Source organism: Zerene cesonia, unplaced genomic scaffold (genome assembly GCF_012273895.1).
Source record: "Zerene cesonia ecotype Mississippi unplaced genomic scaffold, Zerene_cesonia_1.1 Zces_u014, whole genome shotgun sequence".
Classification (NCBI taxonomy): domain Eukaryota; kingdom Metazoa; phylum Arthropoda; class Insecta; order Lepidoptera; family Pieridae; genus Zerene; species Zerene cesonia.
Window position 1 is genome coordinate 136,690 of NW_024045144.1, and position 13,699 is coordinate 150,388.

Here is a 13,699-nt window from a genome sequence, read left to right on the forward strand (position 1 = left end):
ACGTATGTTAAACGAATCGAGATCGGATGTTTCATGCTGTTGTATCGTCAATGGCTTTTAATTTGTTTTAATATATAAAACTATTAAAATCCATATTATTTATGTACATGAATTAATTAATGTAATTTTTATTCTATCGAATTAATAAATTATGACCACAACCGAAATTTTGTGCGACTGCTAATCCTACTAATATTATAAACGTGAAAGTTTGTAAGTATGGATGTATGGATGTTTGTTACTCTTTCACGCAAAAACTAATGAACCGATTGCAATGAAATTTGGTACGTAGATAGCTGGACAACTGGAATAACATATATTCAACTTTTTATCCCGATATTCCTACGGGATACGGACTTACGCGGGTGAAACCGCGGGGCGCAGCTAGTATTATTATAATTTTTGCCTTTTATCTTATATAAATAATTTGTATCTGCAGAAATTACGCCACTCCCACAGTCAGCACGAGCGTATGAGCGTGGATTCGTTTCCCACGCACGATATTGGTCCGTTCCGACACGACACGACTGAATTTATCGCAGGCTCCGTCTTTCCCCCCACCGGGCCGAAGGGAAGGGTCGTTATTGAGGGGGGGAGGCCGGTTAGGCTGCATGGCGACTTTGTTTAACTTTTTTCAGGTATTTTCATTGTATAAAACTACCCTCAAAAAGTTATTTTTGAGGGTAGTTTTATATATAATGAAACTACCTTCAAAATAATTCAATTTATTTTCTAGGAAATAGATTAAAACAAGGAAATAACCTTTAAAGGTTCCAAAAGAATATATTTTAAGGTAGTTATCATTGTCTAGTTGACAAAAATGATTATTTAAATTACCGCTTATAATATTTTTGTGGGTGGTATCATGTTTTATGTATCGAATTACTGAAATTTTTTTTTGTGAATTAAAAGTGAGTGTTTAGAATGTTTTCGTATTTTGTAACTTTGTTCATTATGAGGTTAATATTCGAGTACCATCAAATTTTTATATCTTTTTTGTACGTTTTTAAAATTGGTTGTGTTACATATGTTATTTAAATACACGATTGATTTTTGTGTTTAATGCTTAAATACATATCCCAAAGATTTAGTATCTTCTACTAAAAGTATTGTATAAGACTGATTATTGTATAAATACATAAAAATTGTTGAAAAATTGTAGAGTTTTGCAGCTGTCGATTAGAAGTTAGGTGTATCACACGCGGTCCAACGGATTGCTTTTATATTGGTCGTGAGTAATTTACCACATTTTACTTTAATGAGCCGTTTAAACTACTTTTTAATACACTATTATTAGCTTTACTTGTATGTTTGTATGTCATTCACGTTTCAATTGTCATTGTAAGATCAAAATCGAATCTAAAGGAGTCTCTTACATACAAAGATGCAGGTGAAACTAATATATGTTTGTTAAAAAGCATATCATATTTAACGTTACTTGTTTTTTTTTTTCGTAAAAGTTATCTACATTTTTTTCTGCGAGATTTTTCAAAAATATTTTTATACTATATAAGTATGACGTTACTTTGCAAGACAGAGATGCAAATAGTGACGTTAATTATAGTTCTATCCCTGTCTAATACACAGAAATGTCACTAAGCGTGTGCCATCGTTGAAGTTCCTTGTTAATTATTAAAGAATGTTTCTAAAGATCTCATTATTGTAGAAAATAATATTGTATAAAGACTAACAACAGGACTAGAAAAATATGTCTAAAATTTAGTCTGTTTGAAATTGTTAAAAAGTTAGTTATATTTGCATTTTTTTTAATATATAGCAAAAATGTTTTTTTTTTGTATCGAATACGATTTGTAATTTACTAAAGGATTGAAAAACATCCATCAATAAGGAAAAGAATGCGTTCAATATGTTTCAAACTTCGTTAAAATTAAGACACACAGGTCCTATATTTTTAAAAGTGAATTACCTATATTCGATTTTTTTTAGAATAAATGTTTCAAAATTTTAATATTCCATGCATTCTTTTTTTTTTAAGTATTAGTCACAGAAGTTACTTTTCATGTGTCGATTATTTATTAGTACATAGTTTGTTGTAGTGTGATTAAGTTTCGTTTTATACGTATTTTTGTTAATAAATATTTTAAACATATTTTGCTTTTTCATATCTAACATCTCTGAATACAAAGCCAATCGGCATCTACATACATGATTATTCTTAACAGAAAATTAAACTGCCATCAAATTGGCAGAAATCAGTTTTCTCGAGTAAAAAAGAATCATGAAAATCGGTTTACCCAGTCAAATGACTGAGATAACAAACATAAAAAGTATAGTCGAATTAAGAACCTCATCCATTGTTGGAAGTCGGTTGAAAACGAACAATCTGCGCCGTTTTGTTTGAACGTGCTTATCTCAGGCACTGCGGAAACGATTTATAAAATTTGAGTTTGTTCTATCGTTGGATATTACGTGATCATTGAGTGCTATAGGCTATATATGTACCACGGGCGAAGCCGCGCGCATCGCATAAACATTTTTATGAATTAATCGTATTTATTTATTTTATGATCCGACTTTTAACTTTGACTGTGCGCGCGCAAATCTAGTTACTAGAAATATTTTAAATGAAAGTTACTGTCTGTTTCTCTCTTAACGTCTAAACCATTGCATCAATTTGGATACGCATGGGATAGCTTTTATCCCGGGTATCCCACGGGAACGGGAATAATGCGGGTCAATCCGCACTCTACCTACCGATTCCTTTGACTACGTGAGCGAAGTCGCGGGCGAAAACCTGTATTGTAATAATTTCATTTACTCTAACTAGCCATCTTATTTCAACCAACTTCATTTTCACAGAAACAAAATAAATTAAAACGCGATGGCTTTGCCAATAATATAAGGCGATTACATTTGGCTGTTTGCTTGTTTACATTCCGCCTTCCGCTATTAAAAAGTTACAACTGTAAACATTTGCATTCGTCACGTCAAATGTCAGTGTCACATCAGTGTTGTTGTGAGCGCGCCGCTCGCGTGGTAAACAATTCAAAAATATGAAATTGCCGGTCCGAAAATGTTATTATGTGGCAAAAGTTAGCTTCTGTTTACTACTAGTAGTTATGTTATTAAGTTTTTTCGAACAATGGCGAGGCAAAAAGCGATCAGTGGGAGCACAAGTGACAAATCTGAACGACGAGTACGAAAGAGAAATCAGGGAAGATGAAAATCGGATAGTCCCTGGGCTGGGGGAAGGTGGTGATGCAGCTCATTTGTTTGGTGAAGCGAAACGTCTTGGTGAAGAATCTGAGAAAAAACTAGCTATTAACGTGTATTTAAGTGATAGAATCGCGTACAATAGAACTTTAAAAGGTAAGTGTCGAGGTACAGTTAGATTTCGATAAATTATTCTGCACCGGTAGTATTGACTTTTATAATGAATATCTAGGACTCGTGGAGTTAGAAATGTTGCGGGTTGTATCTTAATTTATTGTTTATTATGATTGATATTTAAATGGTCAGAAATTGTGATAAAACTTGATTCACGATCCCTACATAAAAATTCTTTCAGTGATTTATTTATTGTGTTCAGCTCAGTTGCCCGCTATGATGTAAAAAAAGATAACAAAAACTTTATATATTCTTATAATATATTCGTTAAACAATGTTTGGCACAATTATAAACTCAAAGGGTAACTTAATTTTTTTAGCCTATTTTGTATTTGAATTAATACACTAATAGTAAATTCCAGATCACCGCAACCCAGCGTGCAAACGGGTAGTTTACGACGCGGAGCTACCATCAGCTTCCGTAATTGTCATCTTCCACAACGAGCCCTACTCTGTAGTGGTGAGGACGATATGGAGCGTTATCAACAGCGTGCGGCGCGACCAGCCGTGGTTCGCGAGGGCTAATCATGTTGAGAGGGACACTGGACGCAAAATGGTGCTTGGTGAGCATGCCTATAGTGTTTATAGAGCTCCGAAAGTGACTATAGGGCTCCGATAGTCTAGTTGTTAGATTTTTCTGCAGTTGTCTGTGTTATGATAGTTCAATATCACTAGAACATGTAGCTGAGTTGGATATTAAGGTGATAGAGGTTTAGTTTATGTTTCTATTAAGTGATTAATTTCCTATAAGAGCACACTAACCACTTTCCATACATACATTGTTTGGCTATTACAACATGTTTTCAGTGTTCATTTCAAAAAACACTCTTAAACAATTTCCTGAAACCGGAGGTTCCATGTTATTTCTTTCTTTGTTTACTGTCAGGTTATCCAGGGCAAGATCCTTCATCTCCATATGTGTACTTGAAGGAAATAATTCTTGTGGACGACAATTCTACTCTTCCCGAGCTCAAGGGCAAATTGAGTTACTACATACAAACGAGGCTGCCTCCAGACCTTATCAAAATACTCAGGTTACCTGATCGGTAAGTCATATAGACCTTACGAGACTCCTAATACATCTCTTATATTATAGTTCAAAAATGAATTTAAACTTTTTTTCAAATGAATTGAATGAGAATTAGTATATAGATTGTGTAACATATACGTAATGTGTTCAAATGTAAAATTGATTGATTAGAAAAGAGCAACTACAGCGTTTCTTGCCGTATTAGAAGCCTACTTAGATAAATACATGTTTGAGTTTTGAGTTTATAGTGAAATCAGATGGTGCAAAGTAATTGGTGGGTTTCAAAACATCGAGATGGTCATGCTTCATTATAAATCGAAAATATAACTCTTAAGTAGAAAGGCTATGTGGTTGAAAGATGCCTCCTTTATAACTAGACATGTTTGTGTATAACTTTATATGGAGTTGATGATTTATATAATAATACAATATATCATAGCCACAATAAAACAACAAAATGGTATGAGAAATAGGAAAAAGAATGAGCAATTTAATGCCGAATGCGTAAGTTAAACACAAGTGTGACTGACTTATAAATGTCCATTAGATCGATAGATATGAGGTACTATTATTATCTTTAAAGTCACATAACATTTTTGCTTAATTTAAGCGTAAAGCTAGGTACATACAGATGAATTCAACAAAGTTATCAGGGTAGGTTTGACTCGTGCAAGATTGGAGGGTAGTCGGAGGTCAACGGCGAGCGTTATGGTGTTCCTCGATGCTCACTGCGAAGCGAACGCCGACTGGCTAAGGCCCTTGTTGCAAAGAATAAAGATCAACAGAACGTCGGTCGTAACGCCACTCATTGATATGCTCGACCAATCAACGCTCGAGTATCAGAGCGGTCACGTGACCAAGTTTGAGGTTAGGTTTCGTTCTGCTTCGGGAGGTAGTTTATTGGGTCGTTTTCTAGCTTTATTACGCCAGTGTTCATGTAATTTTGTAAGTTTGAGTTGATTATTTGAGTAGCGAATTTGAAATCGCGTTTCTGGTTTTGAATTAATGGTAATTGATAATTTTTTAGTGTGTAATATAAAAGTAGAGGTTAATTGTATTTGGGATACACCACGGCGAACTTTTTGGTAAAGTAGTATATTGGGAGCATTTATTGTAGTAGTCATATGATTTCAAAAGCACATACGTATCAAATATAACGATTCATTTTTGCATATTCATTTGTTAAAGTATCGCGAGTTTGCTTCTCACGAAAAATAACGTGGTATAGCGTGGATAGTTATGGGTGAACACGTAACAATAATCCACCAATCAGGCCAGGTTTTATATATTTCCTTAGATGACAAGTGTTTGTGCAAATAGCCTAACAGATAAATTTTATTAAGCTACACCGTATAGACTAGCCGATACTTCACTTGCGAGGCTTTCTCCCCTTCTGATGACTAATTTTTATATATTTTTGATTGGCGAACTTGTAAAATTTAGAAGATCAAATAAGTTACCATTGGAAAATGAATGTTTACAGGAGTAATTATTTAATACTACAATTTTCACCTACGGAAAATTAGGTAGTATTAAATGAGTTACAATTCGAAGTTCTTTCATAGAATGAATGGAAATGAATTAGTAATCTTAAATTGTTCTGTAAGAAAAATTGGGTATCAAATGAGTAATTATCGTATTGTGGTATTAAACGAGTAATTATTGGGCCACAGCGTCGGTCTGACGCGGGCGCGTTTAGCGGGCGCGCGGTACGCGGGGGGCGAAGTCCTAGTGTTCCTGGACGCCCACTGCGAAGCCCAGACCGACTGGCTGAGGCCGCTGCTGCAGAGGGTCAAGGACGAGCCCCACGCAGTGGTGGTGCCCATTATTGACGTCATTGAGGCCTCCAATTTCTATTATAGCGTCCAAGATGCGGTCACTTTTCAGGTGCGAATGTTTAAACAGAAGTTTCTATGGGACATTTTATTTTTTCTCGGATTTCTTTGCTCGTTATACACTGTTTTTATTTACTGTTTCACTTTCGTTCTTGTGTTAAATGATAATTTCTGCGCGGAAATGGGTATAGCGAGGAAATCATTTATAATTCTTTTATATGTAGGGTTTTTGTTTAAATATGTATATATTGTCATACCGTCTAATACTTTTATGATGCATGAAAAGATTGAAGAGCCATTATCAAGATTTTTTTTTGCGGATTGAGCGAGCTGTAGTGTTAGCAATGAATGTGCTAATGTAGGTAACTTGAAAATAGTACATACAGCTCTCTTATTATTGAATTGCTAAACTGAATTACAACATACAGACAATCAGAGCTAGACGTAGCAATTGTTAAATTATTGAGTGACGTGCGATGAAAGCTTCCACGTCTTTCTATAGAGAAAATAGTTTGACAATTCAAAATTACTTGCAAACGCAGTCTACTTAAGTATATACATAAATGTTTGTGTTTGAGTTACGCTGCAGCATTTCCCATAATTTACAAACACGCCTCGTTTCCGCAAACAAACTTTCACGTGTTCTCTTATCGGCGTGTGTATTTCGTTGTTCGCACAATCACGTTTTGTTTTGCACTCTTCTGTTTATGTGTTGGTTGCTTAGAGTGTAGTATATGTGTACATATTGAGGGGACTGCATCAGAAATAACGCACGCACACATGCAATCAACGAATCATCGGTCATGGCCGGCTCTGTCGGTACATAGAGTGCACGCACACATGCGTATATATCGTTGCTCAGAAATAAGAATACGCGATTTATTTAAAAATATATTTATTATGCTGAGAAATTAAATCACTATTTAATTACTAAGTTGGTTTAAGAATAATATGACAAAAAGCAGGAACATTGCCCGTGCATAAGCGTGGTTTTTTCGTATTTAAAAAAAATTGTTTAGAGGTGTCTTTGTGATTTTTATTATGTTTTCAACACACTTTCAAATTAGCATATACTCATCCTGACACATATTAAAGATTTTTCTGGTTTGTTTCACTGTTGTGGATATACTTCAAGGCGATATAAAACGCATTTTTAGCCCATGTAGCCCCCTTGATATCGATATAGAAAATTTTATGCTAATTGAGTTGCACACGGTCTCCCAACGAACAGTGTTTATAACAAATTCTACACGCTTTTAAATAGAAATAAGAAATAGAAGTAGATAGTCTAATTTTAAATAGAATTAGGCTCTATTTCATCGTGCATAAGTTTTGTTTTCGCAAAATAGTTTTAGAGTTTTAATTCCTCATCACATTCATTACTTTTCATATTATTTGAGACGAGTTTGTAATCTAAAAGTATATTTTTATGTATAATTTTCAGGGTAATAAACGAGTATGAATCAGTTATCAAATTCTAATTTAAGTAACTGTACCATAATTGAATTACACGCCATTAATTATTTAATACTACGCTCGGTAATTGATAACGCACACTGCAGCATTGTGTATGATGACGTCATAATTTGCGATAATCATAAAAAAATCTAGATTGAGTTGACAATAGTTTAGGAGGACCTTTTTACCGCGCATTACTTCTATGTTGAATGAACTACCACTCTTCAGCGTTTCCGAATCACTATGACTTGGGTTACTTCAAAAAAAGAGCGTAGGCACTCGTCCATTAAAGGCCGGCAACACACCCGCAACTGTCCAGGTTGTGTGGATGCTTATGGGCGGCTGCAGTAACCGCTTACCGGTGACGCGCCTGCTCGTATTTCCGTTATTATATAAAAAAGTAACAAAATAACACAGTAGAAATTCGATCACCGTCTTCCTACGTAGAAACAACCTGCCTTAAGTAAGACAGCTCCTTACCAGAGAGTATGATAAAAGACCAAAATGAAGATTACAATACAAGATAAACCCAGTCTCATGGTGATTGAACAAAGAGCTCTTGGATGTTCCTTTATCAAGTAATAGCAAAATGATTCAAGTCCAGTCAGATGCTCAACGTCTGATTCTTTGAATATCATTCGTCCGTCTTATCATTTGTCCAGCTCTGCTGCGTTATATTGGAATGCCAGTTTTGTGTTTTGTAGTTCTGACATCTTGAAGAAGGTTTCATATTTTTTATAAAATAATTATAATAAAACAAATGTGGTCAACACTATTAAGTGTTCACATTAAATCGGCTTCAGCCTCTATTCAAGCTCCATAGTATAGTAGCGGTCTGTTCTTTATTGCATTTGCAATTCTGTATATGGGACTAAAATAATCATAACATAACATACTATATATGTCACCGTAAGATTGTAAAAACCGTTAGTTTATAGACTTACAACAACTTGTGAATTAGCAACATTTGTTTGCAATTGTACACGACATTTTTAAACGGTTCCACATTGATATATTACAACTTGCCGAAAAATAATAACATTTAATTATAAGCAGTATGTTACGTATTACAATAGACTTGTGGTCTATCGGTGTACAATATTACGGTGACATATGAGGCACACATATCGCTCTCCCTCCCGAGTACATCGCCCCGTCCCGCTCAGGCAGGGGCTAATGCGCGCGCGCATGCGCGGCGCCCGCACGGCCCGCGGCGACGTGCTAGTGTTCCTCGACGCGCACTGCGAGGCGGCCGCTGATTGGCTGCGGCCGCTGCTGCAGCGCGTCGCGCACAAACGCGACGCGGTACTCACCCCACTAATCGACGTGATAGACCAAACCACATTCCAGCTGGAAGCGGCTGAACAGTTTCAGGTTATAGGAAGGGTGGTTTTGGGGGTTGCACGATAGGTTAAGGGTTATGCGTTTTGGCCTTTTGAATCTGCGGTAATCGACGTCATGGAGCAAATCAATAGCTTGAACACTACTGCCAAGTAATAAGGTGTTAATTTGAGTGAATGATTTTACTGTAATTCTTATTATTTCATAAAATAATGAGTCGCAGTGGTATGGTTGACTGGTGCTCGGATTGCATGGTGGGTAGAGCGGTTGTAGTCTTTTGAATCTGCACGGGTTAATTTAAATAAACAGCTATGCTCGAAACACCAATCTGTATTCCTAGCTCTCTAGGTAGGACTACAGATTTGGGTTTCGATAAAAATAACGATAGCAATGAATAACTGATTTATACTAACACACATGTTCTGCTTTAGCATGTCTTCTTCTATTATCAGTAGAACTAAGCTAATGTTAATAATAGATGTACCTAATATTTTAGATATTAATATATTAAAATGTCTTGTTTATTTACTGTTTTCTTTTCGATTTTGATTACTGCCTCAAAAATGTATGTGTATGTGTCCCTAATTGAGATTTACATCTTAACAAGATCAAGGAATCATTCAATAATAAAATTCATATACTTATACAAGCGAAAAAAGATATTTGATTTGATTCTGAATGTGTCTCATCGTTCTTTTACTATAATTTTTTTATTGGTCCAACTAGTAGAATCTATGTAAGTAGAATCTTCGAAGGTTTTTAATGAACTGTTCATAATGGCTACTTGACATTAAAACATTTTAGATCATTATAAAGGCATGAATTGCTTGAAAAGGGGCAAATTTCTACGCATTGAATGAGGTTATATATATATAGATTGATGTGCAGGTAGGCGGTTTCACGTTCATGGGCCACTTCACGTGGATCGACGTGCCGGAGTGGGAGAAGAAACGCCGCGGGTCCGATATAGCGCCTACTTGGTGAGTTTTGGTTGGCTATTGAATTTGTATTTTGCATCTTAGTATTTATTTAGTAAAAAAAGGGGAACGAAAAAGACTGACGTGTCCGGAGAGAGGTACCAATCTAAATTCCATAATTAATTATTTTTACAAAAAACTAAACCGACTTCAAATTGTCAGATATGGACCAAAATTAAATGCGACCACAAGACAAGTAACAGCTTTTCAATATAAAAAGGTTAATCAAAATCACTTTACCCAGCAGCGCCAACACAACCAGCCCCAAGCGAATCGAATAAAGAATGTAAAAAAAAACTCCGTTCTACACCCCTTATCCCCACCAGGTTTCCAATAATAATATTTCATTTATTAATAATAATATTTAATATTAACTCTAGGTCGCCAACAATGGCGGGTGGGTTGTTCGCAATCAACCGCCAGTACTACTGGGAGCTGGGCGCCTACGACGAGCAGATGGCGGGCTGGGGGGGGGAGAACCTCGAGATGTCGTTTAGGATATGGCAATGTGAGCTGGTGTTCTGCTATAGATGGATTTGCTCTTGTGATAGTCTTTCAGTGCCTGAATTTCATCCAGCCGTTTCATTTAATATAACAACGGGTATTATTTAAGAATAGTTTTCAGACTAGATGGTGACGTAAATCAAAAGCCTGAGTCGCTAATGTAATGGCTGATTGAAGCAATTGACTCCAACGCACATTACGCAAATAAATGATTATTATTATAAATTATTTCTCTCTGTACAAAAAAGCCTGATATTTATGATAAATTTGTTGAACAACAGTTGATAAACAATGTTGCTGGAAACTGTTTAACACATTAGCACATTTCAACATGCGTCATCAACTCCGACACACACAGTGCTGCAAGCATTTCTGCAACAATTGTTTCTGCCACCGTAATATTATAATGTAACGCACGACATCTGTCCATGAATTAGGATCTGTAACATTTGGTTGACCGGCATTATTTTTCTCAACTGAACTGAACCGACACAATCCTAACATCTCTCCATTTCAAATGTATATTATATATATAACTCACTATAATAATAACTCACTCGCAGGCGGCGGAACACTGGAGACGATCCCGTGCTCTCGCGTGGGCCACGTGTTCCGCTCCTTCCACCCGTACGGCTTGCCGGCCAACTCCGACACGCATGGTGAGATGTTATATCCACCTGTGCTTATATTATACAGGGGAAACTTGTCTACATGCTTCCTGAGTCTGTATTCCCCGACGAGTACAATCTGGAGGTCTTCAAGAGAAGTGTGAACAAGTACCTTCTAGGGAAGCGCGCTCCGTTTTAGACCACATCTCAGCTTACCATCACGCGAGAACGTGGTCAAGCGCTTCCCTATCATGTATAAAAAAAAACTTTCGTATATTTCTAAGGTTTTTATGCAAAAACTGCAGGAGCGATATCAAAAATTCTTTCATTCACATATTGAATAACAAAAAAATTGCCTTTGTCTGTTTATCTCCGGAACAACTGTACATCCCTGTTTTCACCTTACATTCAAAACCCATCCATCCATTCCCTCTTTCCAGTCGGCAATCCTTACCCGACCCCTTTCCCCTTCAAAGCGGGCGACGCATTAGCAGCGGCGCACCAGCTCAGTTGCCCGCTATGACATACAAAAAAGTTGAGAAATTTTAAAAGAATAGAAAAAATATGATCACGAGGCAGGATTCGAACCTGCGTTTCTTGCCTAACCGTAGCAACGCCTAGCCTCTCGGCCACCCGTGATCCCGCCACAGTAATTGAATTTCTTCTACTCTTTCGGTTTCATGTGCCTCATGTGTTTCATATAAAGCATTTCAATGCTATAAAACTAAAAATAAAATACAAAAAAGTTGTTTTAAGTCTGGAATATATTAGAACGGAATGTCACAATTAATTCAGGTATAAACACGGCGCGCATGGCCGAGGTGTGGATGGACGAGTACGCCGAGCTGTTCTATCTGCATCGACCTGATTTGAGGGTGAGTTTACAAGCAGCAGACTTAGAGACGTAGGAGGTTCTCGATTTGAAATTTAATGCGAAATACTATTATATAGAAAATACACATCTAAAACAAAATATAAATGCCATCAAATCATCCTGTAAAAAAACCCAAGTCTCGCAGCTCAGTCTCTGTACAGTGAGATACTGCTAGTGAGATCCATATAATACTAACTCGGTTAATCTATTTAGTCTCTACTCAAAGGAGCTTCTGTCTTGAGTTATTACATAAGTTATTATCATGCCTATATGACAAATATGTTACGTTTTAAACAAATAGATCGACTTGGCCATCTCATCATCATCAACATAATAATGATTACATAGATAATATAGATAACTAGTGTTATTATATCGCCCCCCCCCCCCCCTCTCCTCCCCAGAACAACCCGCTCGTGGGCGACGTGACGCACCGGCGCGTGCTGCGCGAGAAGCTGCGCTGCAAGAGCTTCGGCTGGTACCTCGCGCGCGTCTACCGCGACAAGTTCGTTCCCGTGCGGGACGTCAGCGCGTTCGGCAGGTGCGTGCGCGTGGGCGTGGGCGTGGGCCAGCGTGGGCGCGGCTGGTGTCACTGTATAATCTGTGCCTATATAGAGAAAAACTTTCTCGTATCCTTTCTTCACCTTTCCCAGTCCCATTCTGCTTTCCTGTCGTCAATCCTTTCCTTATCCCTTTCCCACATAAGCGTGCAGCGCATTCGTAGAGGCACTACCTCTGCGAATGTTCATGGGCGCCGGAGATCGTTTAACATCAGATGAGTTGCGCGTTGCCCGCTAATAGCATTAATAAAAAAAAAACTTACCAGACCATTTCTACATTACAATTGGAGCACGCTTCGGCACGATTTGGGCCAGCTCGCATCGGGGAAGTACCACACTCCCACAGAAAACCGGCGTGAAATAGCTTACTACTGTGTCTCGTTCGGTGAGTGGGGGAGCCGGAGGGCTATATCATTTCACTTACCCTTCCCAGTCCTTTCCTTTTTTCCTCTCATCAATCCTTTCCTAATCCCTTTTTTCAATTTGAAGTCGACAATCCATTTGAAGAGGCGTAAGGTCTGCAATTGACCTTAATCCTCTACAAATGTTCACGGGCGGTGGTAGCGCATCCCATCAAGCGACCCACCAGCTCCATTGCCGACGATGACATAAAAAATTAAACAAAAAACGTTTATGTACGTTAAGTGTTTTGGTCGTTAGAAAAAAAGACGTGAATATGACATTAAATGTTGGTCATTGGTTAGGTTTTTAAAAATGTAATAATAGACGTGGTTAAATTAAGTAGTTTTCCAGATATACCCATCTAAAGTAAAAAAAAAAATCATGCTGTGTTTACTTGAAAACCCAAAATATAACTACAAAATTTTGTAGACCAGTAACATGATAATACAGTTTAAATACACTTGTCTAGGTTCCAAAACCCGTCTACGGGTCTATGCCTGGACAGCCTGCAGCGAGAGGGCGAAGCCTCCCCCCTTGGACTATACCCTTGTCATAAGGTAACATTACGCTTATTTATTATCCGACTGTGACGGAATGAGGGTCATGTTTTTCCAGTGTATGTATGTATGTTGCTATGTATATTCGTTCCTTTCGCACATGCGATACATTTTCACATCAAATTTTTTTCTGTCTCTGTATTTGCGTTTGTGTGTGTGTCTGTGTGTGGCAACGTCGTTCTCAAACGGATGTACTCATTTCGAT

General features: G+C 37.3%; 2 protein-coding genes across 3 annotated transcripts in view; both read left to right on the forward strand.

Annotated features, from left to right (window-relative positions):
• Positions 1–1,411, forward strand: part of LOC119839382 — a 10,697-nt gene extending 9,286 nt beyond the window's left edge. Inside the window, exon 9 of the mRNA XM_038365650.1 lies at positions 440–1,411. Within this exon, the coding sequence (XP_038221578.1) occupies positions 440–628 (189 nt within the window). The 3' untranslated portion in view covers positions 629–1,411. The remainder of the gene's footprint in view (positions 1–439) is intronic.
• A 1,552-nt stretch (positions 1,412–2,963) lies between these two features.
• Positions 2,964–13,699, forward strand: part of LOC119839386 — a 21,503-nt gene continuing 10,767 nt past the window's right edge. Inside the window, exons 1-10 of one of the 2 annotated variants that reach the window (XM_038365658.1) lie at positions 2,964–3,330; positions 3,711–3,911; positions 4,235–4,394; positions 6,052–6,265; positions 9,901–9,992; positions 10,370–10,497; positions 11,057–11,152; positions 11,897–11,976; positions 12,380–12,516; positions 13,407–13,494. In XM_038365658.1, the coding sequence (XP_038221586.1) occupies positions 3,015–3,330; positions 3,711–3,911; positions 4,235–4,394; positions 6,052–6,265; positions 9,901–9,992; positions 10,370–10,497; positions 11,057–11,152; positions 11,897–11,976; positions 12,380–12,516; positions 13,407–13,494 (1,512 nt within the window). In that variant the 5' untranslated portion in view covers positions 2,964–3,014. Of the gene's footprint in view, positions 3,331–3,710; positions 3,912–4,234; positions 4,395–6,051; positions 6,266–8,837; positions 9,046–9,900; positions 9,993–10,369; positions 10,498–11,056; positions 11,153–11,896; positions 11,977–12,379; positions 12,517–13,406; positions 13,495–13,699 lie in introns of both variants that reach the window. The other variant, XM_038365659.1, reaches the window with a different exon arrangement.